This window comes from Cervus elaphus, chromosome 9 (assembly GCF_910594005.1).
Source record: "Cervus elaphus chromosome 9, mCerEla1.1, whole genome shotgun sequence".
NCBI lineage: Eukaryota > Metazoa > Chordata > Mammalia > Artiodactyla > Cervidae > Cervus > Cervus elaphus.
The window spans coordinates 17,475,870-17,502,398 of record NC_057823.1 but is presented as its reverse complement, the minus strand read 5'-3'; the positions used below and the strand labels follow the sequence as shown (position 1 = coordinate 17,502,398).

At 51.2% G+C, this 26,529-nt stretch overlaps 1 protein-coding gene across 7 annotated transcripts in view; it reads left to right on the top strand.

Annotated features, from left to right (window-relative positions):
• TYK2 (tyrosine kinase 2) overlaps positions 1 to 19,784 on the top strand; it is a 29,587-nt gene extending 9,803 nt beyond the window's left edge. For all 7 annotated transcript variants that reach the window (XM_043911473.1, XM_043911469.1, XM_043911471.1 and 4 more), the window contains 19 exons: positions 1,012 to 1,378; positions 2,090 to 2,299; positions 2,398 to 2,555; positions 7,920 to 8,028; positions 8,117 to 8,312; positions 8,402 to 8,505; positions 8,679 to 8,861; positions 8,937 to 9,024; positions 9,910 to 10,037; positions 11,238 to 11,373; positions 11,455 to 11,609; positions 12,957 to 13,107; positions 13,922 to 14,019; positions 14,271 to 14,463; positions 14,839 to 14,957; positions 15,355 to 15,527; positions 15,758 to 15,875; positions 17,446 to 17,556; positions 17,742 to 19,784. In XM_043911473.1, coding sequence (XP_043767408.1) covers positions 1,012 to 1,378; positions 2,090 to 2,299; positions 2,398 to 2,555; positions 7,920 to 8,028; positions 8,117 to 8,312; positions 8,402 to 8,505; positions 8,679 to 8,861; positions 8,937 to 9,024; positions 9,910 to 10,037; positions 11,238 to 11,373; positions 11,455 to 11,609; positions 12,957 to 13,107; positions 13,922 to 14,019; positions 14,271 to 14,463; positions 14,839 to 14,957; positions 15,355 to 15,527; positions 15,758 to 15,875; positions 17,446 to 17,556; positions 17,742 to 17,876 — 2,932 coding nt within the window. In that variant the 3' untranslated portion in view covers positions 17,877 to 19,784. The remainder of the gene's footprint in view (positions 1 to 1,011; positions 1,379 to 2,089; positions 2,300 to 2,397; positions 2,556 to 7,919; positions 8,029 to 8,116; positions 8,313 to 8,401; positions 8,506 to 8,678; positions 8,862 to 8,936; positions 9,025 to 9,909; positions 10,038 to 11,237; positions 11,374 to 11,454; positions 11,610 to 12,956; positions 13,108 to 13,921; positions 14,020 to 14,270; positions 14,464 to 14,838; positions 14,958 to 15,354; positions 15,528 to 15,757; positions 15,876 to 17,445; positions 17,557 to 17,741) is intronic.
• Positions 19,785 to 26,529: the final 6,745 nt, after the last annotated feature.

The following is a 26,529-nucleotide window of genomic DNA, read 5'->3' as shown; positions in this document are numbered from 1 at the left end:
CGTAGTCCCCTCCAGAGCCCTGGGCCCTGGTCCTGACACCATCTGGCCTTGCTATGCTCGCCCTTTATCACATTCTCTTTCCACCTTCATGACAGCCTGCCTGCTTTTTTTTTTTTTTATCATTTGTACTTTTATTCAATTTTAATATTTTTTAGCTTAATATATTTTGATTGAAGTACAGTTGATTTATAATGTGTTAATTTCTGCTGTACGGCAAGGTGATTCAGTTATATATATATGTATATATATTTAAATATTCTTTTCAATTATAGTTTATCACAGGATATTGAGTATGGTTCTCTGTGCAGTACAGTAGGATCTTGTTGTCTATCCATACTGAAGCTTACATCTGCTAACCCCAACCTCCCACTCCACCCCTCCCCCAACTCCCTCCCCCTTGGCCATCACCAGTCTGTTCTCTATGTCCATAATTCTGCTTCTGTTTGGTGGAGAAGCTCATTTGTGTCATATTTTATTTTTAATTATTAATTTTTAAAATTTCTGTCTGCACTGTTTTCTTCATTGTGTTGTGCAGGCTTTTCTAGTTGTGGTACCTAGTCTCTAGAATGCATGGGGCTCAGTAGTTGTGGTACACAAGCTTAGTTGTGGTATATGGGATCTTAGTTCTCCAACCAGGGATCAAACTCAGGCCCCCTGCTTTGGGAATACAGAGTCTTATCAACTGTACCAATAGGGAAGTGCCTGTTGGGTTTTAGATTCCACATATAAGTGGTATCATATGGTATTGTCTTTCTCCTTCTGACTTACTTCACTCAGTGTGACAATTTCTAGTTGCATCCGTGTTGCTGCCGCTGATATGATTTTGTTCTTTTTCATGGCTGCATAGTATTCCATTATATATGTACACCACATCTTTATCTGCTCATCTGTCGATGGCATTTAGGTTGCCTGTTTTCTAGACGAGGCAGCTGAGGTTCAGAGAGGTTAAACCACTTTCCCATCATCGCCCAGCCGGGGCCCCTGAACTGCCTCTCTTGGTCATCCCCACAGCTTCAAGGATTGTATCCCACGCTCCTTCCGGCGGCAGATCCGGCAGCACAATGCTCTGACACGCCTGCGCCAACGGAGCATCTTCCGCAAGTTCCTACGGGCCTTCCAGCCGGGCTGCCTCTCCCAGCAGGTCGTCATGGTGAAGTACCTGGCCACGCTCGAGCGACTGGCACCCCGCTTTGGCACAGAGCGTGTGCCCGTGTGCCACCTGGAGCTGCTGTCCCAGGCCGAGGGGGAGCCCTGCTACATCCGGGACGGTGGCCAGGCCCCTCCCGACCCCGGGTCTGAGTCTGCTGCCGGACCCCCCACCCACGAGGTGCTGGTGTCAGGCACAGAAGGCATCCGGTGGCGGCTGGTACGGGCGGAGGTGAGTGAGGTGCCTCTACTATCTGACAGTGGAGGGTGTGGGCTCCTGCTCAGCCTTGACTTTGGCCTCGGAAGGTGGCTATGGCAAAGGTGGTTTTCCCTCCATGGCTCTGGGATATGTTTGTCTGTGCTGGGGGTCTGTTTCTTGGATAGTGTCTTAAAGGCTCTAATAAGGCCTGCAATCAAGAATTAAGTTCAGTCTTAATGTTCTGCCTAAGCATTTCCAATGCATGTTGGTTCCGGATCCCTTCCAATAATATGACATTCTTCTGGTCTGCCGTGGAATTAAAAGTCTATGCCACATACTTGGTTACCTGGTCAGCCTGGATCAACTCCAGGCCAAGCCTATTTCCTTCAGCTTGGCCTTCAATAGAGGGACAGCAGCTGTTTCAACCCCCATGGTGATAAATCCTCTGCCTGCCCCCCACCCCCGGGGAGCTGATGGCTAGGGTCTCTGCTTCTGGAGAACACCTTTGACCTCTGGGGCCAAGAGGGCTAGGAGCCCCCTTTCTGCCCTCCCCAGAGTTCCATCTTCTGGTGACTATCTCTCTGGATGGGTTCCCGATCCAGCCTGTGCCACTGCACTCATGGGTAGATGCCCGAATAGGTCCCCTGTTCCTTCCGGCTCTGCCTCTCCGCAGGGAGGGAAGGGCAGGAGGACTGAACAGGCACAACCCTGCTCTATTCACCTGCCCCACATGCTGGCTTCCAGGGGCCTGGTGATGGTGGCGGTGGTGGCGGCAGCAGGATGCCCGATGCTGGCCCATCTGGGAAGAAAATGAAGGCCCAGAAGGCGGGCAGCGAGCCAGTGGACAGGCCTCGGGAGACCCCCTGGTCCTACTTTTGCGACTTCCAAGACATCACCCACGTGGTGCTGAAGGAACGCCACGTCAGCATCCATTGTCAGGACAACAAGTGCCTGGTGGGGCCTGGGGCTATGGAGCCGGGCTGAGGGGGGCAGGTGCCTCCGGCCTGTGATGCGTGCCTGATGACCCCCCCACCCCCGCCCCCGGCCCGCAGGAGCTGACCCTGCCTTCCCGGGCTGCGGCCCTGTCCTTGGTGTCGCTGGTGGATGGTTACTTTCGCCTGACCGCCGACTCCAACCACTATCTGTGCCACGACGTGGCTCCTCCACGGCTGGTGATGAGCATCCAGGATGGTATCCACGGACCCCTGCTGTGAGTGCCTGGGGCGGGGGTGGGGCGGGGTGGGGGCAGGGCCGGAGGGGCAGCCGCCAGCCGGACAGTGAGCGCTAGGGACTGTGGAGTTTAAAGCACGTGTGTGCACATTGATGTCTTATGTGCGCCTGTGCGTCTTAGGGTGGGAAGGCCTGTGTGTCCACCACCTGTATGCGTGCACACTGGTGTGCAGACTTTCAAGTCTCAGTGAGTACGTATCAGTGTGTGTGTGTGTCCTGCGTCTACATGCATGTGTGTGCGAGCATCCGTGTCTCGTGCGTACACGTGTGCCTGTATCGGCCTGCGTGTACTGTGCAAGGATTCACTGACACCGCGTTGGACACGCGTTCACATCAGTGAGTGCTCACGGGGGTGCGTGTGTGACCTGTGCATGTGTGCAAGCAGAGGTTATGCAGGGAGAGAGGGCACCTGTGATGGTGTGGGTTGGTGTGCCAATCTGAGAGTGCCTGGCTTTGGGACTGGGTCCCCGTGCATGTCTGGATGTTCAACAGCTGTGTCCCTGCTCTGGGGACTGCATGTGATTTTGTTTTGTTTTTCTGGTTGTGGTTTTTGACATTGCCATGAGGTTGTGGGATCTCAGTCCCCCTGACCAGGGACTGTACGTTGAACCCGTGCCCCCTGCACTGGAAGCACAGAGTTTAACCACTGGACCGCCAGGGAAGTTCCCCAACTGCGTTTTAACTTGTCAGTGCCCATTTTCACACCTGACTGGTGACTTTTGTGCGGCTGTGTTTCTCTCAGATGCTGGTGGCCATTGAGATATGCATGTGGGTGTTCCCACCCCTGGGGTTGTAAAGTGACTCACCCGTGTGACTCACTGAGAGTGCCTGCCTGGACGTGTGTGGCTGAGATGGTTGAGAGTCAGGGCTTATAAGGTCATTGGTGTGTGTGTGGCCCTCCCGTTTGCTGCCTGGTTGGGGTTTGTGATTGTCAGCTCCTCTGCGTATCCAGAGGGTATCCCTTGTCCTACCTGTGACACTGGGACTAGCCGCTGGGGGGCAGGGGTGCGTCATAAGAGGTCTCACCCCTCCTAGCCTAGTCTGTACCCCAGGGGAGGGTGAGGCCTCCTCACCTCTCAAGGGGCTGTGGCCTCATGGCAGTCTGTGGGCCATGTCAGCGTTGTCTTAGTCCGTTCAAACGGAATACCAATGGCTGAGTGGCTTAGAAACCACAGACACTTCTCAAGTTCTGAAGTCCAAGTGCAAGGTGTTAACAGATCCGATGTCTGTGAGAGCCCCACTTCCTGTTTCATAACCACAAGTTCAGTCTTCTGGCTGGTTTCCTCATTTGGTGGAAGGGGTGAGTGAGATCTCTGGGGTCCATTTTTTATAAGTCACTAATCCCATTCCTGAGGGCTCTACCCTCATGATTCATCACGTCCCCCCAGGCCCACCTCCTAATGCCATCACTTGGGGTTTAGAGCTTCAGCACAGGAACTGATTGTGTTCTTTTTAAAACTTTTATTTATTTAGTTAGTTTTGGCTGTGTTGGGTGTCCGTTGCTTTAGTCAGGCTCTTCTCTAGTTGCGGTGAGCAGGGGTTACTCCCTAGTTGTGGTGTACGGGCTTCTCATTGCCCGGAATTCTCTTGTTGTGGAGCACAGGCTCTAGGGCTAGCAGGGTTCAGTAGTTGGGGCCTGTGGGCTTAGCTGCTCCATAGTATGTGGAATTCTTCCCGAGCAGGGATCAAACCCGTGTCCCCTGCATTGGCAGGTGGATCCTTATCTGCTGAGGCACCAGGGAAGTCCAACACGACTTTAGGGGGACGCAAGCATTCAGTCTGTGTGGCTGCCGGGGCCCGTGGGGCTACGTCACCTTGCGGCCCTGTTTGTGTTTGTGACCATGCTCACCTCTGGGTCTGGGAGGCCAGCCCCTGGGGCTGTCAGGTTATACTGCGGGAGCAGCCGTGTCTGTGATCTTTGACCTTCGCGTGTGTGCCAGCCTGTGTTGTGAGTCACCCTGGGAGTGGCGACACGAGTAGGAAGTAGGAAGTCAAAGCAGGAAGTCAGGAAACACCTGGAGGAACAGGTAAATTTGGCCTTGGAGTACAGAATGAAGCAGGGCAAAGGCTGATAGAGTTTTGCCAAGAGAAAGCACTGATCATAGCACACACCCTCTTCCGACAACACAAGAACACTCTACACATGGACATCACCAGAGGGTCAACACTGAAATCAGATTGATTATATTCTTTGCAGCTAAAGATGGAGAAGCTCTATACAGTCAGCAAAAAACAAGACCAGGAGCTGACTGTGGCTCAGATCATGATCTCCTTATTGCCAAATTCATACTTAAATTGCAGAAAGTATGGAAAACCACTAGGCCATTCGGGTATGACCTACATCAAATCCCTTACAGTTATACAGTGGAAGTGAGAAATAGATTCAAGGGATTAGATCTGATAGAGTGAGTGCCTGATGAACTATGGACGGAGGCTCATGACATTGTACAGGAAACAGGGATCAAGACCATCCCCAGGAAAAAGAAATGCAAAAATGCAAAATGGCTGTCTGATGAGGCCTTACAAATAGCTGTGAAAAGAAGAGAAGCGAAAAGCAAAGGAGAAAAGGAACAATATACCCATTTGAATGCAGAGTTCCAAAGAATAGCAAGGAGAGATAAGAAAGCCTTCTTCAAAGCAACCTAGATGCCCATCAGCAGACGAATGGATAAGGAAGCTATGGTACATATACACAATGGAATATTACTCAGCCATTAAAGAGAATTCATTTGGGGGGGGGGGGATAAAAAAAAAGAGAATTCATTTGAATCAGTTCTAATGAGATGGATGAAACTGGAGCCCATTATATAGAGTGAAGTAAGCCAGAAAGATAAAGACCAATGCAGTATACTAACGCATATATATGGAATTTTAAAAGATGGTAATGATAACCCTATATGCAAAACAGAAAAAGAGACACAGATGTACAGAACAGACTTTGGGACTCTGTGGGAGAAGGCGAGGGTGGGATGTTCTGAGAGAATAGCATTGAAACAAGTATACTATCAAGGGTGAAACAGATCACCAGCCCAGGTTGGATGCATGAGACAAGTGCTCAGGGCTGGTGCACTGGGAAGACCCAGAGGGATGGGATGGAGAGGGAGGCGGGAGGGGGAATTGGGATGGGGAACACATGTAAATTCATGGCCGATTCATGTCAATGTATGGCAAAAACCACTACAATATTGTAAAGTAACTAGTCTCCAACTAATTTAAAAAAAAAAAGCCTTCCTCAGCGATCAATGCAAAGAAATAAGGAAAACAATAGAATTGAAAAGACGAGATTTTTCTTCAAGAAAATTAGAGATACCAAGGAAACACTTCATGCAAAGATGGGCTCAATAAAGGACAGAAATGGTATGGACCTAACAGAAGCAGAAGATATTAAGAAGAGGTGGCAAGAATACACAGAAGAACTGTACAAAAAAGATCTTCATGACCCAGATACTCATGATGGTATGATCACTCACCTAGAGCCAGACATCCTGGAATGCCAAGTCAAGTGGGCCTTAAGAAGCATCACTAAGAACAAAGGAAGTGATGGAATTCCAGTTGAGCTATTTCAAATCCTAAATGATGATGCTATGAAAGTGCTGGTTGCACTCAGTACACCAGCAAATCTGGAAAACTCAGCAGTGGCCACAGAACTGGAAAAGGTCAGTTTTCCTTCCAATACCAAAGAAAGGCAATGCCAAAGAATGCTCAAACTACCACACAATTGCTCTCATCTCACACACTAGTAAAGTAATGCTCAAAATTCTCCAAGTGAGGCTTCAACAGTTCATGAACCAAGTTAACTTCCAGATGTTCAAGCTGGATTTAGAAGAGGCAGAGGAACCAGAGATCAAATTGCCAACATCCATTGGACCATCGAAAAAGCAAGAGAGTTCCAGGAAAACATCTATTTCTGCTTTATTGACTATGCCAAAGCCTTTGATTGTGTGGATCACCACAAACTGGAAAATTCTTAAAGAGATGGGAATACTGGACCACCTGACCTGCCTCTTGAGAAATCTGTATGCAGGTCAGGAAGCAACAGTTAGAAATGGACATGGAACAACAGACTGGTTCCAAATAGGAAGAGGAGTACGTCAAGGCTGTATATTGTCACCCTGCTTATTTAACTTATATGCAGAGTACATCATGAGAAACACTAGGCCAGATGAAGCTCAAGCTGGAATCAAGACTGCTGGGAGAAATATCAATAACCTCAGATATGCAGATGACACCACCCTTATGGCAGAAAGTGAAGACGAACCAAAGAGCCTCTTGATGAAAGTGAAAGAGGAGAGTGAAAAAGTTGGCTTAAAGCTCAACATTCAGAAAACTAAGATCATGGCATCCGGTCCCATCACTTCATGTCAAATAGATGGGGAAACAGTGGAAACAGTGACAGACTTTATTTTTTTGGGCTCCAGTCAGTGCAGATGGTGACTGTAGCCATGAAATTAAAAGACGCTTACTCCTTAAGAAAAGTTATGACCAACCTAGACAACATATTAAAAAGCAGAGACATTACTTTGCCAACAAACATCCATCTAGTCAAAGCTATGGTTTTTCCAGTAGTCATGTATGGATGTGAGAGTTGGACCATAAAGAAAGATGAAGGCTGAATAATTGATGCTTTTGAACTATGGTGTTGGAGAAGACTCTTGAGAGTCCCTTGGACTGCAAGGAGAGCCAACCAGTCCATCCTAAAGGAAATCAGTCCTGAATATTCATTGGAATATTGCTGAATATTCATTGGACTGATGCTGAAGCTGAAACTCCAATACTTTGGCTACCTGATGCAAAGAACTGACTCATTTGAAAAGTCCCTGATGCTGGAAAAGATTGAAGGTGGGAAGAGAAGGGGACGACAGAGGATGAGATGGTTGGATGGCATCACTGACTCAATGGACGTGAGTTTGGGTAAACTCTGGGAGTTGGTGATGGACAGGGAGGCCTGATGTACTGCAGTCCATGGGGTCGCAAAGAGTTGGACACGACTGAGCAACTGAACTGAACTGAACTGAACTGCTAGTGGTGGGGTCTGTGGCTGGGCGTGTGTCCATCTGCCATCTGACAGCTGTTTCCTGTGTGTGTGTGTGTGTGGCCTTGTTTGCCACGGTGTCTGACAGTTATTATGCACGAGTGTGTGCCTGTTCCATGTCTGTGTGTGAGTTTTCATGCGTGGGACGGTGTGACATTTCATGTGTGTGTTCAGACACAGCGTCTGACATTTCTCCCACCTGGGAGTGTGCCCTGCTGGGCAGGTTTTATGTGTCTTTGTTGCCAGGCGTGGGTCCAGCAGTGCCCCCAGCTGCCCTAATGGTCCCCTGCTCCCTGCCCACCACCCCCCTAGGGAGCCATTTGTGCTGGCCAAGCTGAAGCCCGAGGCTGGCCTCTACCTTATCCACTGGAGCACCAGCCACCTCCACCGCCTCATCCTCACAGTGGCCCAGCGCGACCAGGTGGGCGTGGGGCGGGGGTCCTGGGCCGGGGCTGGGCGCGCTCCCTGCCTGGACCCCTGCTCACCGCCGCCACCCCTGCCGCCGCCAGCTCCAGGCTCCCGGCACCAAGGGCTTGCGCCTGCGGAAGTTCCCCATTGAGCTCCGGGCCGGGACAGTCATGCTGGAGGGCTGGGGCCGATCTTTCCCCAGCGTGCGGGACCTGCGGGCCGCCCTGCAGGACTGTTCGCTGCGGGCCGGCGACGACTGCTTTTCCCTGCGTCGCTGCTGCCTGCCCCGGCCGGGAGGTACGGAGATGGGGGCGCCTCGAGGGAATTGGGGTGGGGGGAGGCCTCGCCCATCTGTGACAGCCCTCAGGGACCACTCCCACCCCCAGAGATCTCCAACCTCATCGTCACACGTGGGCCTCAGGCCAGCACCAGACCGCTCAATCTCAGTCATCTCAGCTTCTACCGGATCCGCCAGGAAGACATCACCCAGGTGCGTGGCAGGGGTGGGGGGGTGGGGGGCATGGGGGGAGCTGGCTGGGGGGGGTGAGACTGGGATAGGGGATGGGGGGTGGGATGGGGGGGAAGGAACCCTGAAGGTATGGGGCACCAGAGAGGCAGCCTTAAGCCGTTGTCATGGAGATCTTCCCCTCCACCTTCCCCTAGCTGTCCCACTTGGGCCAGGGCACAAGGACCAACGTGTATGAGGGCCTCTTGCGAGTGGGGGGCAGAGGCCCCGAGGAGGACAAGGCGGATGGCGAGGAACCCCCCGTGCCCGCTGGGGACCATGGGCAGAAGCTGCGTGTGGTACTCAAGGTGCTAGACCCCAGTCACCACGACATCGCCCTGGTGAGTGAGCGCGGCCGGGGGACTGGGGGCAGGATGAAGGGGTCTGTGGCCCCCTGACCTGCCCCGTCCCCGCAGGCCTTCTACGAGACGGCCAGCCTCATGGGCCAGGTCTGCCACGTGCACCTGGTCTTCGTGCACGGCGTCTTCGTGCACGGCTCCGAGAGTGAGTGGCCTGTCCCCTCCCCCGACACACGGGCCCCCAACATCCCCGCCCCGTTGACAGCCCGGCCCCGCTTATACTCCTGACCTTCATCCTTATCCCTGACTGTACCCTGACCCCTGGACCTACACGCCGAGCCCTGACCACCCCCCAGTCTGTGCCTGTTCAACTCTCACCTACACCCTGAACCCTGTCTGCACTTTAACCCTTACCTGCACCCTGATCCCTGGCTACCCCCCGACCCTCCACCTCCACTCTGACTCCAGACTGCATCCCAAATTCCCTTCACCACCAGACACCTCTGCAGTCCCACCCTTGTGTACCTTCTGACCCCTTCTATGCTGGGACCCCAGCAGACCCCAGCCTTGCTGGCCTGTCTTCCCAGACCTCAGCCCCTGATCCTCCACCCCGCCTCCTCTGCATGTACTTCATTGTATAGGGTGGCCATGGGTAGCCTCCAGACCCAAAGGCCCATCTCTCCTGCTTTCTCCCCGATACTGGCCCGTGTGCTGACCCCGCACCCCTCCCAGTGCACAGGTACCCCAGCCCTGGGGGATCCAAGTGTCACTCAGGCTCCAACCTCCAGCTCCTCTCCCTCCAATCGTCTGCCCCTCCCCTGGCTCCCCAGGCCCCTCCTGACCTCCATCACTTACCCTCAGCCTCCTCTCTGCTGTAGCCCTACCCTGGACCCCAATGCCACCTTGCACCTTGGCCTCATCCTGTCCCCACCTCAGCCTGCACTCCACCCCACGTTTCTGTTCTCCCCAAAGTCACTGCCAGGTCTTGCCTGGTTCCCTGCCCCAGGGGAGCCGCAGCCCCTGGGTCCTGCCCCCGGCACTCTGGAGGGTGTGCGGGCGTGCAGCACCTAGAGTGACCGGGCCTTTGCAGACATCATGGTCACCGAGTATGTGGAGCACGGGCCCCTGGACGTGTGGCTGCGGCGGGAGAGGGGCCGCGTGCCCCTGGCCTGGAAGTTGGCGGTGGCCCAGCAGCTGGCCAGCGCCCTCAGCTACCTGGTGAGTGGCCTGCAGGCTGGGCCTGGGTGGGTGGTGAGGGCCAGGGCAGCCCCCACATTCAGGAGAGCATGCTTGCTAAGTCACTTCAGTCATGTCTGGCTCTTTGCAACCCTGTGGACTGTAACCTGCCACGCTTCTCTGTCCATGAGATTTTCTAGGCAAGAATACTGGAGTGGGTTGCCATGCCCTCCTCCAGGGGATCTTCCTGACCCAGGGATTGAACCCACATCCCTAATGTCTCTTGTATTGAAAGGCGGGTTCTTTACCACTAGTGCCACCTGGGAAGCCCCTGCATTGGGTATGGAGGCCTCAACACACCCCTCTACCCACAAGATCTTTCCATGAACCTCCTCTGCTCACCCACCCCTGTGGCTCCCATGTCCCCCTGACTCCGCAGCTTGATATCCAAGACCCTAAGGGAGTTGCTTCTGTTTGCTCTTTCTTGCCATTTATCCCCAGCCCCCTTTGGTCCAGTCACCCATTTCCAGAACATCCTCTGTGTGCCAGGCTCTGTCCTAGGCCCTGGGGACCCAGGAGAGAATAAATAGGCAGAGGTCTCCATTCTTGGGGGAAGCTAGCATTTTACTTGGGGGGGATTAAACAAGAAATATTGGGTTGGTCAAAAAGTCTTAAAAAAAAAAAAGTCTGTTCTGGCTTTTCCATAGTATCTTACAGAAAAACCTGAATGGACTTTTTGCCCAGCCCAGTAATAATTAAGTATATTACATGATGTGTCAGAAAGTAGCAAGAACTGTGGGGAAAAAAGCAGAGGTGGAGATGAGGATTTGCTGCAGTTTGGGGAAGAGGTGAAGCCTTAAATTAGGTGGGTTGGGGAAGGTCTCACCAAGGGGACCTGGAGATGACGTGGGGCAGGGGTGGGGGGTATGAGGACATCTATGGGCAGTGCATTCCAGGCAGCAGGAACAGACAATGCAAAGGCCCTGGGACAGGAGTTACCTGACACTGGCTGAGGACAACAGTGAGGTCCTCTGGACTTTTGTCCCTGTCTGACAGCCTTGGCCTCCAGTGCTGGGAAAACAAGAAGGACTCACTGGGGACCTTGGACTGCCTTGTCATTATGACAATGTACTGCCATATCCATAATAACCACAATTGTCTTTTTCACATGGGCCATGTGGGATGGGTAGGGGTAGGATCTATAGCTCCCAGTGGCCACGCCCCCTTTCCACCCCACTCCAGGAAGACAAAAGCCTGGTTCATGGCAACGTGTGTGGCCGGAACATCCTGCTGGCACGGCTGGGGCTGGCGGAGGGCACCAGCCCCTTCATCAAGCTGAGCGACCCCGGCGTGGGCCTGAGTGCCCTCTCCAGGGAGGGTGAGGACCCAGGAGGTGCTGGGCACAGGGACGGGCTGCCCCACTCCTTTTACCTTGCTGACCTCTGACCCCGGCCCCCAGAGCGGGTGGAGCGGATCCCCTGGACAGCCCCCGAGTGCCTGTCTGGTGGAGCCCACAGCCTGAGCACCGCAGCCGACAAGTGGGGCTTTGGTGCCACCCTCCTGGAGATCTGCTTCGACGGCGAGGCCCCCCTGCAGGGCCGCAGTCCCTCTGAGGTATGGCCGGAGCACCCCTGGGCCCTTCCCACAAAGAGGGCTGGCACCCCACAAGGAATCCATAGGGCACGTTTCAGGTTTCAGAGCTGCCTCCCCTCTGGCCGTGCAGCTTCATCTTGCTGGGGCTCCATCAGTTTCATCTGTCAGTTGCAGTGAAATGCGGTCCCGACCTCATAAGGTTGTACGTGTTCGGTGGCTTCAGTTGTGTGTGACTCTGTGCAGCCCTACAGACTGTAGCCCGCCAGGCTCTTCTCTCCATGGGATTCTCCAGGCAAGAATACTGGAGTGGGTTGCCATGCTCTCCTCCAGGGGAATCTTCCCGATCCAGGGATCGAACCCACGACTCTTACATCTCCTGCGTCAGCAGGCTGGTTCTTTACCACTAACGCCACCTGGGAAGCCGCATAAGGTCATGGTCATGGCAGACAGTCACATACTTTATTTATTTTTATAAAGTAATAGTTTTTAATGTATTATTGATTGTTTTTTAAATTTTGGGGTGCTCTGGGTCTTCGCTGCCATGTGCCAGGTCTCTGGTTGTGGCGTTTGAGCTCTAGAGTACACAGGCTCAGTAGTTGCAGCACACAGGCTTCTCTGGTTGCAGCGCATGGGCTTAGTTGCCCAATGGCATGTGGCATCTTTAGTTCCCCACCCAGGGATTGAACCCACATACCCTGCACTGGAAGGCAGATTCTTAACCACTGGATCACCAGGGACGTCCCAGGTCACAGGCTTTTGTTTTAGGCAGTGTGTCCAGGCCATCAAGGAGGAAGCACAGGCTGTCAAGAGGAGGGGTTCCCAGAGGATGTCCCTGACCCAGCTGAGGGGTGGGACAAGACTTCCCAGAGGAGGTTTTAATCCAAGTGCAGAAGTACCACAATGTCCCAGGCTGGGAAGGGCAGCCTAAGTGGCGGCCTAGGTTGGGGGGCTTTAGTGCATTCAGGGAGCTGAAGACCATAGGAACTTCCTGGGAGTTGGTGGGTGGGGCCAGTAGGACCTGGACATTTAGAGGCTCTCAGTCCCAGGCGGAGGATGCTGTTTGTAGACACCAAGGTGGACGAGGCCTGGCTGCCTCCTTTCCATCCTCAGAGGCAGGTGGAAATCCAAGCAGAAAAGGCCAAGGTTGAGATGCTCCAGCACAGCACAGTTGGCTGGACTTGGGTTCCAGTCCAGACTCTGCAGTGATGGCCAGCTCTGCATCTCTTTGTGGAGACTCAGTGGCCTCATCTGTAAAATGACAAGAACAAGGAGCCGACTGGTCCACCCTGTCCCTCTGAGGACTTGATTCCGTCTCCTGCGGGACCAAGACTGAGGGCGTACACTGACTCCTAGTCTCCTCCCCACCAGAAAGAGCGCTTCTACCAGAAGCAGCACAAACTGCCCGAGCCTTCGTGCCCAGAGCTGGCCACACTCACCAGCCAGTGCCTGACCTACGAGCCAGCCCAGCGGCCGTCCTTCCGCACCATCCTGCGTGACTTCACTCAGCTACAGCCCCAGAGTGAGCACCGCGCCAGGGCGGGGACCCTGGAGGAGGAAGGGAGGGATGGGATCCCTGCTGACACAGGCATGGTTTCCCCAAGTCTCCATACAGTGGCTTAGAGTATGTGTAGGTTTCTAATTTACTTAAGCAGAGGGGAGGGGATACCCAAGCTCTCCGTTTAAAAAACAAGATTTTGTTTTTTTTAATTTTTGACTGTGGTGGGCTTTCGTTGCTGCATGTACGGGCTTTCTCTAGTTGTGGTGAACAGGGGCTATTCTCTAGATGTGGTGCTTGGGCTTCTCATTGCGATGGCTTCTCTTGTTGCAGAACACTGATTCTAGGTGCATGGGCTTCATTAATTGCAGTGTGTGGCCTCAGTAGTTGTGGCACATGGGGCTTAACTGCCCTGCAGCACAAGAGATCTTCCTGGACCAGGGATCAAGCCAGTGTCCCTTACATTGCAAGGCAGATTCTTAACCTCTGGACCACCAGGGAAGCCCCTCCCCCTCCCGCCCGCAGCTCTGTGTTTTGCTTAGGGAGAGCCACAACTTCTTTGGATGCATTAGACCCTGGCAAATGTTTTGGTTGTTAATGAAAAGTTTGTGCCCTTAACTCAATCTCAAAACATCCCAGGTGTCGGTTTTGGTGCAGTCAACTATGCATTTTAGACAAATGGAATTTTTCAGCTCTTGCAAAAAAAAGTTTCCTTGTCTGGAGGATCAGAACTGGGCAGCGGGGGGCGGGTAGCAGTCATCGGCTTTCTGTGCCCCCAAGTGTGGGCTCTTTGGGGGAGAGGGCGGTCGTCTGGACTCACCCACTGTGGCTCTTCCAGATCTCGCTGATGTCTTGTCTGTGAGCCCGGATTCACTGGCTTCAGATCCCACGGTTTTCAACAAGAGATATTTGAAAAAGATCCGTGATCTGGGTGAGGTGAGGGCGGGACCTGGATGCCCAGGGTGGGGCCTGGACGACTGGCGGCAGGGCCTCGGCTGTAAGAAATCTCTGGTCTTAGAGACCCTCAGCTTCAGGGGGGGCCCTAGGGAATTGAAAGGGAAGCCTCGGCTTCCAGAGGCCCCCATCAACAAGGAGCAGGCGGGGCCTAGGATTTTCCAAATAGACCTGCCTAGAAAGTGGGCTTGGGGAGCTGGGGTGGGGCTGACCCTCCTGCACACTCCGGCCAGGGTCACTTCGGAAAGGTCAGCCTGTATTGCTACGACCCGAACAACGACGGCACTGGTGAGATGGTAGCCGTGAAGGCCCTCAAGGCAGACTGCGGTCCCCAGCTCCGGTCGAGCTGGAGGCGAGAAATCGACATCCTACGCACCCTCTACCACAAGCACATCGTCAAGTACAAGGGCTGCTGCGAGGACCAAGGTAGGCGGGGCCCAGAAATGTAACGAGGCGGGACTAGAGCGTGGGTGGGGCTTTGGGGGCGGGGCCAACATGACCTGGTCATGACCTCCGCCTCTCAGTCCTAGGCAGAGGATGCACTTTGTGGACACCAAGGTGGGTGAGGCCGGGCGGCCTCCTTGCCATTCTGAGATACTTTTCTGAGGTCAGGATGGGTGGGAGCCATGTCAGCTCCCTTGCCAGGGGACGGGTCGAGATTTGATGGTCCCCGCTGAGGACCGGTCCTAGTGTGGACGGGTCTTGGCTCTCCCTCCCCACTTTAGGATTAGGGGGTGCAGGGTGGACAGCCCGCTGTCCTAGCCTCCACCACCCTTATCAGCTGCCCCTCTCTGGTGTCAGGCGAGAAGTCGGTACAGCTGGTCATGGAATACATGCCCCTGGGCAGTCTCCGAGACTACTTGCCCCGGCACAATGTCGGGCTGGTCCAGCTGCTGCTCTTCTCCCTGCAGATCTGCGAGGTGGGCCAGCCCGCCCCTACTCCCAGAACCTGCCCCCTCTTTGGCCTGGCCTGAGCTTCCATCCCCTCTGCTGGCCTCGACCCGCAATCCCTGGGCGGGCTCTCCTCCATCCTTGTCCATCCAACAAATCGTCCATTGTCGGGCCACACCCCTGCCGGCCCAGACCCCCCAACCCATGTCATTCCCACCGCTGACGTGGTCCCGCCCCGCGCCTGGCTCCTCCTGATTCCCTCGCCCCCTGCCCGCGAGCGCCCCCTTGCGGCCCCTCCTCTGCTGTCTGGCTCTGCCCCCGCCCCATCTGCCATCCTGCCCACTTCTCACGCCTGGTCCGTGCCATCCTGGTCACGCCTCCTCGGCCAGGCCCTGCCCCCCTGAGCCAGACTCGCCCCGCCCCCAGGGCATGGCCTACCTGCACACACAGCACTACGTGCATCGAGACCTGGCCGCGCGCAACGTGCTGCTGGACAACAACAGGCTGGTCAAGATTGGGGACTTCGGCCTCACCAAGGCCGTGCCCGAGGGCCACGAGTACTACTGCGTGCGCGAGGATGGGGACAGTCCTGTGTTCTGGTAACCAGGCGGGACCCAGCGGAAGGGGTGGGTGGGCGGCGCCACGGTCACCCGGAGCAGACAGGGTGGAGTAGATAGATGCTGGGGTCCCAGACGACAGGGCCTGGGTTCAGTGACCCTGCCCCGCCACTCTTAAGGGTGGGGCCCTAACTGGGGCCACAGGGCTCCTGAGCCTCAGATAAGGACTCCAATCTGGCCTGGCCCATGGCTTGAGTGCCCTTTCTCCCCAGGTATGCCCCGGAGTGCCTGAAGGAGTGTAAGTTCTACTATGCATCGGACGTCTGGTCCTTTGGGGTCCTCATGTATGAGCTGCTGACCTACTGTGACTCCAGCCAGAGCCCCCCTTCGGTGAGAGCCAGGCCCGAACACCAACCCCATGGGTGTGCCTCACAGTCCTATTCTGTAAAGTTGGCCACTTACACTGCAAAGGGCTTTGACTGTGACAGAAACTCACTCAAATAGGAACAGCTAATTCTGCCATTTGCAAACCCCAGGGGGGACGGTGGAAACATGGCTTGATCTAGATCGTCAGATGCCATTAGGAACCCAGTTTTCTCCATCTCTTGACTCTGCTGTTCTCTGTGGTAGCTTTTTTTTTTTTCCCCACCACACCACTCAGCATGAGGGATCTTAGATCCGTGACAGGGGTTGAACCTGTGCCCCATGCAGTGGGGTGTGGTGTCTTAACCACTGTTAGCATTTCTTGGGGCTTTCCAGGTAGCTCAGCTGGTAAAGAATCTGCCTGCAATGCAGGAGACTCCAGTTCGATTCCTGGAAATAGGCTACCCACTGGAGTATTCATGGGCTTCCCTGGTGGCTCAGACAGTAAAGAATCTGCCTGCAATGTGGCAGACCTGAGTTTGATCCCTGGGTTGGGAAGATCCCCTGGAGGAGAGCTTGGCAACCCACTCCAGTATTCTTACCTGGAGAATTCCATGGACAGAGGAGTCTGGCAGGCTACAGCCTACGGGGTCGCAAAGAGTCGGAAACGACTGGGTGACTACGCACAGCACAGCACAGCATTTCTCAAGTGGGCCTTCCCTTAAAAAAAAAAAAAAAAAAGGCAAGTCTGCCCTCTGCTTTGGCCACAGTGGACCTAGCTGAGAGGAGAAGGATCTTTCTCTTTCCAGCATGATTCAGGACTCTCTGACTGGTCCAGCTTGGTTCACGTGCCCTCGAGGAAGCCACTCACTGTGTAGTTCTGGACTGAGAGGAGGAGCCTGGAGTATGCAAGGGCTTTATGCCCAAAGCCAATCAGAGTGCGTATATAGGAGAAGAGAAAATAAGATTCTCGACAGGCAAAAACAACTAGCTGGGAGGCTTAATAATAACACCAAACATCTAATCCAGACTTACATTATGAATATTAGTTTATCTAGGGACTTCCCTGGTGGCCCAATGGTTAAGACTCCTTGCTTCCAATGCAGGGGGTGCAGGTTCAATCCCTGGTGGGGGAACTAAGATCCCAGATGTCACATGGTGTGGCCAAAAAAGAAGAAAAAAAAGTTTTCTCCAACTTCATAATAATGCCAGGTTGTAGCTTTTATCACCCATTTTACAGATGAGAGAACCAAGGCCCAGAGAGATGAAGTCATAAGTCTAAAGTTATACAGCTGAGAAATGGTTGTTATTCAGTTGCCAAGTCATGTCTGACTTCTTGCAACTCCATGAACTGAAGCATGCCAAGCTTCCCTGTCCCTCACATCTCCTGAAGTTTGCCCGAGTTCATGTCCATTGATGTGATGCCATCCAACCATCTCATTCTCTATTGGCCCCCGAGGGTCCCTTAGAATCCCTGCCATCCGGCTCCCGGCTCCTGACCTCTGTTGAGGCAGCTTTACCTCTTAAAAAACAGCTGCTCGAAGAAAAAAAAAAGAAGAAAAAAAAAAAAAAACAGCTGCTCTTGTTTCTTCTGTAGAAATTCATCGAGCTCATAGGCCTCACCCAGGGGCAGATGACTGTGCTGAGGCTCACGGAGCTGCTGGAACGAGGGGAGAGGCTGCCACAACCAGAGAGATGCCCCTCTGAGGTGAGACCCTCCCTTCCCCCCTTCCCCACTATCGGACCAGGGAGAGAGTGGAGCTCCCGACCTGGTGAAGCCAGCCTCCCTGACTCCCAGTGCCTTACCGCTATCCCGAGACCCCACCCCAGTGAACTGACTTTCCTAGACCTACCCCGTTTGCACTGCTATAACAGACTTTTTCCTTTCCCCAGATCTATTCCCTCATGAAGGACTGCTGGAAGGCAGAGGCCTCATTCCGCCCGACCTTCCAGAACCTCGTACCCATCCTCAGATCATACCACGAGAAATACCAAGGCCAGGCCCCCTCAGTGTTCAGTGTCTGCTGAAGCCCACCAGCAGCTCTGTTTGAGGGGATTGGAGCAGACAGCACCACTGAGAGCAACTCCTGGTCCTTAACCTAAGAGGAGCTCCAGGTGGGAGGCCAGCCTCACCGACTCCCTGTGCCTTACCACTATCGGGAGACCCCACCCCGGTGAACTGACTTTCCTAGACTTACTCCGTTTGGACGGCAATAACAAAATACTGCAGACCGAGTGGTTTATAAACAACAGAAATTCATTTCTCATGGTTCTGGAGGCTAGGAAGTCCAAGATCAAGGCACCAACATGGTTGAATTTTGGTAAAAGCCCTCTTCCTGGTTCATAGCCTATGCCTTCTCACTGTGTCCTCACAAGGTGGAAGGGGGCAAGGCATCTTTCTGGAGCCTCTTTTATAAAGGCACTAATCACATTCAGGAAGGCACCACCCTCATGACCTATGCACCTCCTAATACCATCACTTTGTGTGTGTGTGTGTGTGTGCACATGTGCGTGCATGCATACATGTGTGTGCTCAGTCATGTCCAACTCTCTGCAGTCTTATAGGCTGTAGCCCACCAGGCTTTTCTGTCAATGGAATTTTCCAGGCAAGAATCCTGAATGGGTTGCCATTTCCTATGCCAGGGTATCTTTCTGACCCAGGAATCAAACCTGCATCTCCTGTGTCTCCTGCATTGGCAGGCAGATTCTTTACCACTGAGCCACCTGGGAAGCCCCATTTTTGGAATTTAGGATTTCCACATGGGAATTTTAAAGGGACACAACATTCAAATCATGGACCCTTCCAAAGTCATGAGCTTGACACAGACTCCTGAGGGGCCCAGGACAAGCAAGGAGCTAACCAGGCTCTTGAATTTGATTTTTTTTTTTTTTTTTGGTCACGCCACTCAAAGCATGTGGGACTTTAGTTCCCCAACCAGGGATCAAACCCATGTCTCCTGCAGTGGAAGTGTGGAGTCTTAACCACTGGACCACCATGGAAGTCCCGAATCTGATCTTTCTGCCCTCCCCTATCTCCTGTCCTTTGAGCCCACTATCTCGCCTAACAGGGTATAAACTGATTTCCTCTGCTAGAGGTGTGGTCCCTGGGCCCTTTTTCAGCAAGGATCTGCTCCTCTGAGGACTGCACCTAGGGCCAGACACTCACAGCAGAAGAATCAGGATTCAAGTCTTCAGCCTTTGCTCACTGCTAAATAACCAGCCAGCAATATAGACCAGTGCCTAGAACACAGAAGGCCCTCAAGATATATGTCAAATATATCAACGAAGGATTGGGGGACCACATGCCATGTAGATAACATTGCCAGTTTCACCCTTTTCTCACTGTGTGACCTCAGGCACATGGCTTCCCCTCTTTGAGCCTGAGCTCTCAACTATGAACTTGGGAATGTTCCTGCTTGCTGCCTCGTTGTTGTTCAGTTACTGTTGTTCAGTTTGACTGTTTGCAACCCCATGGACTGCAGCATGCCAGGCTTCCCTGTCCTTTACCATATTCCAGAGTTTGCTCAAACTCATGTCCATTGAGTCGGTGATGCCATCCAACCATCTCATCCTCCATCACCCCCTTCTCCTCCTGCCTTCAGTCTTCCCCAGCATCAGGGTCTTTTCCAGTGAGTCAGTTCTTCACATCAGGTGGCCAAAGTATTGGAGCTTGAGCATCAGTCCTTCCAATGAATATTCAGGGTTGATTTCCTTTAAGGAGCATGATGTCCATGTGAGAGCTGGACCATAAAGAAGGCTGAATGCCAAAAAACTGATGCTTTCAAATTGTGCTAGAGAAGACTCTTGAGGGTGCCTTGGACAGCTTGGAGATCATGCTGCCTTGTAGGACTAATGTAAAGAGCTAGTAAGGTCATCAAATGCTTACCAGAGAGATATGCAAACAAGTGCTTAATAAACATTTGATATTATTATTAATCTGGTGTTTGCCACTTATTTCTGCTTAATGGGTGTTCTTGAGATGGGTCAGCTACATTGTGAAATGAAAGTCTCTCAGTCGTATCTGACTCTCTTTGACCCTGTGGACTATATAGTCCATGGAATTCTCCAGGCCAGAATACTGGAATGAGTAACCTTTCCCTTCTCCAGGGGATCTTCCCAACCCAGGGATTGAACCCAGGTCTCCCACATTGCAGGTGGATTCTTTACCAGCTGAGCCACTGGGGAAGCCCAAGAATACTGGAGTGGGTAACCAGTTGCTCCTCCAGCAGATCTTCCCCACCCAGGAATCGAGCCAGTGGCCCCTGCAATGCAGGCAGATCCTTTACAAGCTGAGCTGCCAGGGAAGCTACATTGTGGAAGACAGTTAAATTTCTTTCCCTAGGGATTTCTCAAGACCCTCTGCATTGCAGCTTTCCTGACTGGACAACTTCACATGAATCTAGTGTTATTTTCTTTTTATAACAGTTTTTTCTCTTCTTTTTTCTGGCTATACATGCAACTTGCAGGATCTTAGATCTCCAAGCAGGGATTAAACCCAGGCCCACAGTGGTGAAACCACAGAGTGCTAACCACTGGGCCGCCAGGGAATTTCGTCCAATGGCTTTTAAAATTAAATAATCAGGGAATTCCCTGGTGGTCCAATGGCTAATCCTCCACAATCGCAGTGCAGGGGGGCCTAGGTTCAATTCCCTGGTCTGGAAACTAGATCCTACATACCACACTAAGAGTTCACAGGCAGCAACTAGAGATCTCATGTGCTGCAATGAAGATCGAAGCTCCCACCAGCCAGCAACTAAGACCTGCTGCAGCCAAGTAAATATTTTTTAAATAAATACATAAAAAGTAAAAGGTTGATTAGGTTAATTTTAAAATAATTAAAGTATTCAGTATAATTCTAAATTCTCCCCCCCTCTTTTTTTTGGATGGGTAATATTGACATAAGTACTGAAATGTTTCCCTTCTCTGTCCTTCAGCCACCCTTGTCACCTCCCTGGGAGACAACTAATGTCATCTGGTTTCCTGTTCTGGCTTCTAGACACATTTCATCCAGACATAAGGCAATCTGTACACATGTTTTCCCATCATTCGCAAAAAGAATAATAGGCACTGCTATCTAGAGCTCTAACCTATTCCCCCCCCCCACCGAAGCCCCCACATAACAGGTCTTGGAGGCAAGCTTTCTATTTTATGGTTGTGTTGTAACTCATCATTCAAAAGGCATCAGTGGGCTTTCCTGGTGGCTCAGTGACAGAATCTGCCTACCAGTGCAGGCGACATGGGTTCGATCCCTGGCCCGGGAAGATCCCACATGCTACGAAACAGCTAAGCTGATGTGTCACAACTACTGAGCCTGTGTTCTAGAGCCTGGGAACTGAAACTGCTGAGCCCGGGCTCTGCAACGATGAGAAGCCCAGGCACCACAGCTAAGAGCAGCCCCCCACTCACAACTGGAGAAAAGCCCTGAGCTGCAACGAAGACCCAGTGCAGCCAAAAATGAATAAATCTTTAAAAAGAAAGCACTTAAGAAAAAAAAATTACCAGCGTTTGTTCCCTGCCAAGGTTCATGTAGTCATTCCTAATCCTTTGCCGCACACGTGCTGCTGTTACAGTGAGTGACTGTGTGCTCACATGGCTTCCCCCACGTTCAAGGGCACCTGCAAGATAGATTCCCAGTGGGAACAGCTGCACAATCTAACCCAGTAATTTAGAAAGTCGTTGCCACCAGAAAATATTTCGATGGTTGGTAAGGCAGGTCTCTGCTCATTCTTTTTTCAAAATTATCTTGGCTTTTTCTTGGGCAGCTTTTTTTTTTTTATTGCATTCTTTTTTTTTAAAAATTGCTTTCCCTTATGGTTTATCACAGGATGTTGGGTAGAGTTCCCCATGCTATACAGTAGGACCTTGCTGTTTTTCTCTTTTTTCCTTTTGTCCTACCCAGTTACGTGGAGATTTTCTTGCCCTTTTAGAAGTCTGACATCTGCCAGTGTTCTGTAGACTTTTTTTTTTTCCAGCGAGGCAGCAGCTGAGATTTTAGTTCCCCCAAGGATTGAGGAGGGCATGGCAACCCACTCCAGTATTCTTGCCTGGAGAATCTCCATGGACAGAGGAGCCTGGTAGGCTACAGTCCATAGTGATTGCAAAGAGTCAGACATGGCTGAGCGACTAAATACAGGGATTAAACCCATGTCTCCTGCTGTGGAAACACAGAGTCCTAACCACTGGACTGCCAGGGAATTCCCTGTAGATGTTATTTTTTCTTTATTTGTATTTAATTGAAGGATAATTGCTTTTCAATATTGTGTTGGTGTCTGCCATGCATCAATGTGAATCAGCCACAAGTATACATGTGTCCCCTCCATGTTGAACCTCACTCGCATCTCCCACTCCATCCCACCCTTCTAGGTTGTATATTTTTGATGTATGTGTGGGAGAAGGTGAGCTCCTTGATCTGATCTCAGGACCTTGTTGCTTATCCATTCTATATATAGTAGTTTGCATCGGGCAGCTACCTTTTTTAAACTTTTATTATGGACAACTTAAAGCATATTCAAAACCAGGGAGAATAATATAATGAACCTACGCTTAACCAAGAAGGGCTTCCCAGGTGGTGCTAGTGGTAAAGAACCCACCTGCCAATCCAAGAGACCCAAGAGATGCGGGTTCAGTCCTTGGAGGGCTATGATCCATAGGGTCTCAAAGAGTAGGACAGGACTGAAGCGACTTAGCTTCACTTAACACATGCACACTTAACCAGCAGCCAGCATCAACATCTTCTAATACTCATGGCTCATCTTTTTTTTTTTTTTTTTGGCTATACTGGGTCTTAGTTGTAGCACTTGGGAGCTTCGTTGCAGCATGTGAGATCTAGTTCCCTGACCCGGGATTAAACCTGGGCCCCCTGCATTGGGAGCCCAGAGTCTTGGCCACTGGACCACCAGGGAAGTCTCCCCATGGCCAGTCTTGTTTCAACTTGACCCATGCCACTGGATCATTTGGAAGCAAATCCCAGAAATCATGGCATTTCATCTGTTAAAACTGGTATATATCTTGAGAGATGTTACCACAAGCAATAACTAACAATGTCATTGTCACAATTGAGAAGTTTAAACAGTCATCCCTCAATATCATTATATAGTTTAGAGTGTTTAGATTTTCCCAATTGTCTCTTCAATATTTGATGAATGGTTGTTTACAGTTCATTGAAATAAGAATCCAAACAGGGGACTTCCCTGGTGGTTCAGTGGCTAAGACTCTGTACTCCCAAAGTAGGGGGCCTCACGTTCTATCCCCGGTCAGGGAACTAGAGCCAACATGTCATGACTAAGTCCCGGCACAGCCAATAGGTAAGTAAAATCAATAAATAAATGTTTATTAACAATCCAAACAAGGTTCATGCACTGCTTCTGGTTGGAGGCAAGTTCCTGTTAAGTTTTGGGTTCCTCTTCTTCCTTTTCCCCCCTTGCAACATCTTTGTTGAAGAAACTAAGCTGTTTGTACTGTAGACTTCACCAGTCTACTGGTGTCCTTGTGGTGTAGTTTAACATATTCCTCTGTTCTCAGTTTGACCAACCAAGCGTCAGGTTCCGTGTCCAGTTTGGGGGCAAGTCTCTCTCACAGAGGGCCGTGAGTCCTCTCAGCAGGTGACACTCAGGGGATGTTTGTCCCTCCTTTTATGACACAAGCCGCCACCTGATCAATCAAGAGGCAGGTTTTCTTTTCCAACATTTTATCTGAAAGGTTACAAACATTCAGAGAAGTTGGAAAAAGAGTACAGTGAATATTCATGTGCTGTGCTTAGTCGCTCCGTTGTGTCCCATTCTTTGTGACCCCATGGCCTGTAGCCCGCCAGGCTCCTCTGTCCATGGGGATTCTCCAGGCAAGAATACTAAAGTAGGTCATCATGCCCTCCTCCAGGGGATCTTCCCAGGCCAGGGATTGAACCCAGGTCTCCCGCATTGCAGGTGGATTCTTTACCAACTCAGCCACCAGGAAGGCCCATAGGTTCCATAATTACCATGGTGCTACATTTTCTTTATCATACTGTGTCTCTCCATCTATCTGTCCATTCATCTGTCAATCCATCTCATGTTTTGGACACAAATCAAAATAGGTGGATGTCGCTTTATTTTATTATTTTATTTTGAATGTTATGAATATGAATGTTGTCATTTTAACCATTTTAAAATGATTTAAGAGGCTTCCCTGATGGCTCAGTGGGTAAAGAATGCACCTGCAAAACAGGAGACACAGGAGAAGGGGGTTTGATCCATGGGTTGGCAAGATCCCCTGGAGAAGGGACTGGCAACCCACTCCAGTATTCTTGCCTGGAGAATCCCATGGACAGAGGACCCTGGTGGGCTACAGTCCATGGGGTCACAAAGAGTTGGATGTGACTCAGCAACTAAGCACACGCAAGTGGTTTCAGTACATAATTCTGTGGCATTAAATACATTCATGATATTCTACAGTCACCATCAAAATCTGTTTATAGCACTTTTTCATCCCCCCCAAAACAAACTGCCCTCATTAAATACTAACTCCCCATTTCCTTCTCCCTCTAGCCCCTGGTACTCACCCTTCTAATTTCTCTATGAATTTGCCTATTCTAGGGACCTCGTATAAGTGGAATATTTCTTCTTTTGTGTCTGACTTATTTCACTTAACATAATGTTTTTGAGGTTCATCCATGTAGCATGTGTCAGAATTTCACTTGTTTTTAAGGCTGAGTAATATTCCAGTGTGTGGCTATGCTTCATTTATCCATTTATAAATGCTTTATTTATCCATTCTTCTGTCGATGGGCAGAATTTGGGTTGCTTCCACCCTTTGGTTAGTCTGAATCATGCTGCTCTGAACATTGGTGGGCAAGTATCTGTTAGAATCTTCCTTTTCAATTCATTGTTGGTGGTGGTTTAGTCACTAAGTAGTGTCCAATTCTTGCAACCTCATGGACTGTAGCCCTCTAGGTTCCTCTGTTATGGGATTCCCCAGACAAGATTATTGGAGTGGGTTGCCATTACCTTCTCCAGGAGATCTTCCTGACCCAGGAATCGAACCTGCATTGCAGGCAGATTCTTTACCGACAGAGCTATAAGAGAAGCCCTTTCAATTCTTTGAGGGTCTGTATATCTAGGAGTGGAAGTGCAAAATCATTTAATTCTATGCTTAACTTTTTGAGAAACCATCAAACTCTTTCCTACAGTGGTTGCACCATTTTATATTCCTGCCAACAGAATACGATGGCTCTGTTTCTCCACATCGTCACCAACACTTGCTACTTTCTGTTTTGTTTTGTGTTTTTGAGAGTTGTCATCATGACAAGTGGAAGAGCTATCTCACTGTGGTGTTGATTTGCATTTCCCTAGTGGCTCGTGATGTCAAGCATCTTTTTGTATGTCTATTGGCTATAACTTCTTTGGAGATCTACTTGAGTCCTTTGCCCATTTTTTATTTTTTAGAAAATATTTATTTATTTGGTTGCACCGGATTTTAGCTGTGACATACAGGGTCTTTTCATTGCAGCATGTAGGATCTAGTTCCCTGACCAGGGATAGAACCTGGGCCCCTGCATTGGGAGTGTGGAGTCTCAACTACAGGACCACCAGGTAAGTCCCCTTTGCCCATTTTTGAATTGAGTTTGTCGTGGTTGAGTTGTAGGAATTCCTTACAATCTAGATATTAATCCCTTATCAGATATATGAGTTGCAAATACTTTTGATTTGGGTTTTAGTTTCTCTCTTGGCACCATGTGGGAAATGGACTTTTGCAGAGGCAGGGCGAGTGAGGAGAGATTTAACTGGGGCAGGAACTCCAGGTCAGAAGGGGGCGTGGCCTCAAGGATGGGGCGAGTGGATGAACCCTGAGCGCCATAAATGTCCTCAAGAAGGTCCCTCTCTGGAGCTCAGATCAGAGGCACGGGAGGCAGGTCAAAGGCCTCAGAGATGGAGGTGATGGAGTAGGGGTGCCCACCTCTCTCTCTCTCACACACACACACACACACACACACACACACACACACACACACACATACACACACATGTCCTTTCTCTTGGGATGAGGAGATCAGCTACCTGGAAGAGAAGGGCAAGAGGGATGAAGACCGGGATAAGAACTCAGTTACAAGTATCACCCTTGGCAGACGGTGGCTCAGGATTTAGCTGTCCCTCAAATACTCCACCTCAGCACTGCACGCCGGCAATGGGAGACCACCTCGAGATCGTCAACGATTGGTTGTTGTTCAGTCGCTCAGTCGTGCCTGACTCTGTGACTCCTTGGACTGCAGCATGCCAGGCTCCTCTGTCCTTCGCTGTCTCCCAGAGTTTGCTCAAATTCATGTTCATTGAGTTGGTGATGCTACCTGACTATCTCATCCTCCACCGCCCCCTTCTCCCGCCTTCAATCTTGCCCAGCATCAAGGTCTTTTCCAATGAGTTGGCTCGTCACATCAGGTGGCCAAAGTATTGGTGTTTTAGCATGATTCCATCCAATGAATATTCAGGGTTGATTTCCTTTAGATGACTAGTTTGATCTCCTTGCAGTCCACGGGACTCTCAAGAGTCTTCTCCAACACCACAATTGGAAAGCATCAATTCTTCTGCACTCAGCCTCCTTTATGGTCCAATTCTCACATCCGTACATGACTATTGGAAAGATAAGGAGTTCTACAGAAGTCACCCTGCCAGCCAACATAGAGGCTGGCACAAGTTCCCAGTAAATGTGG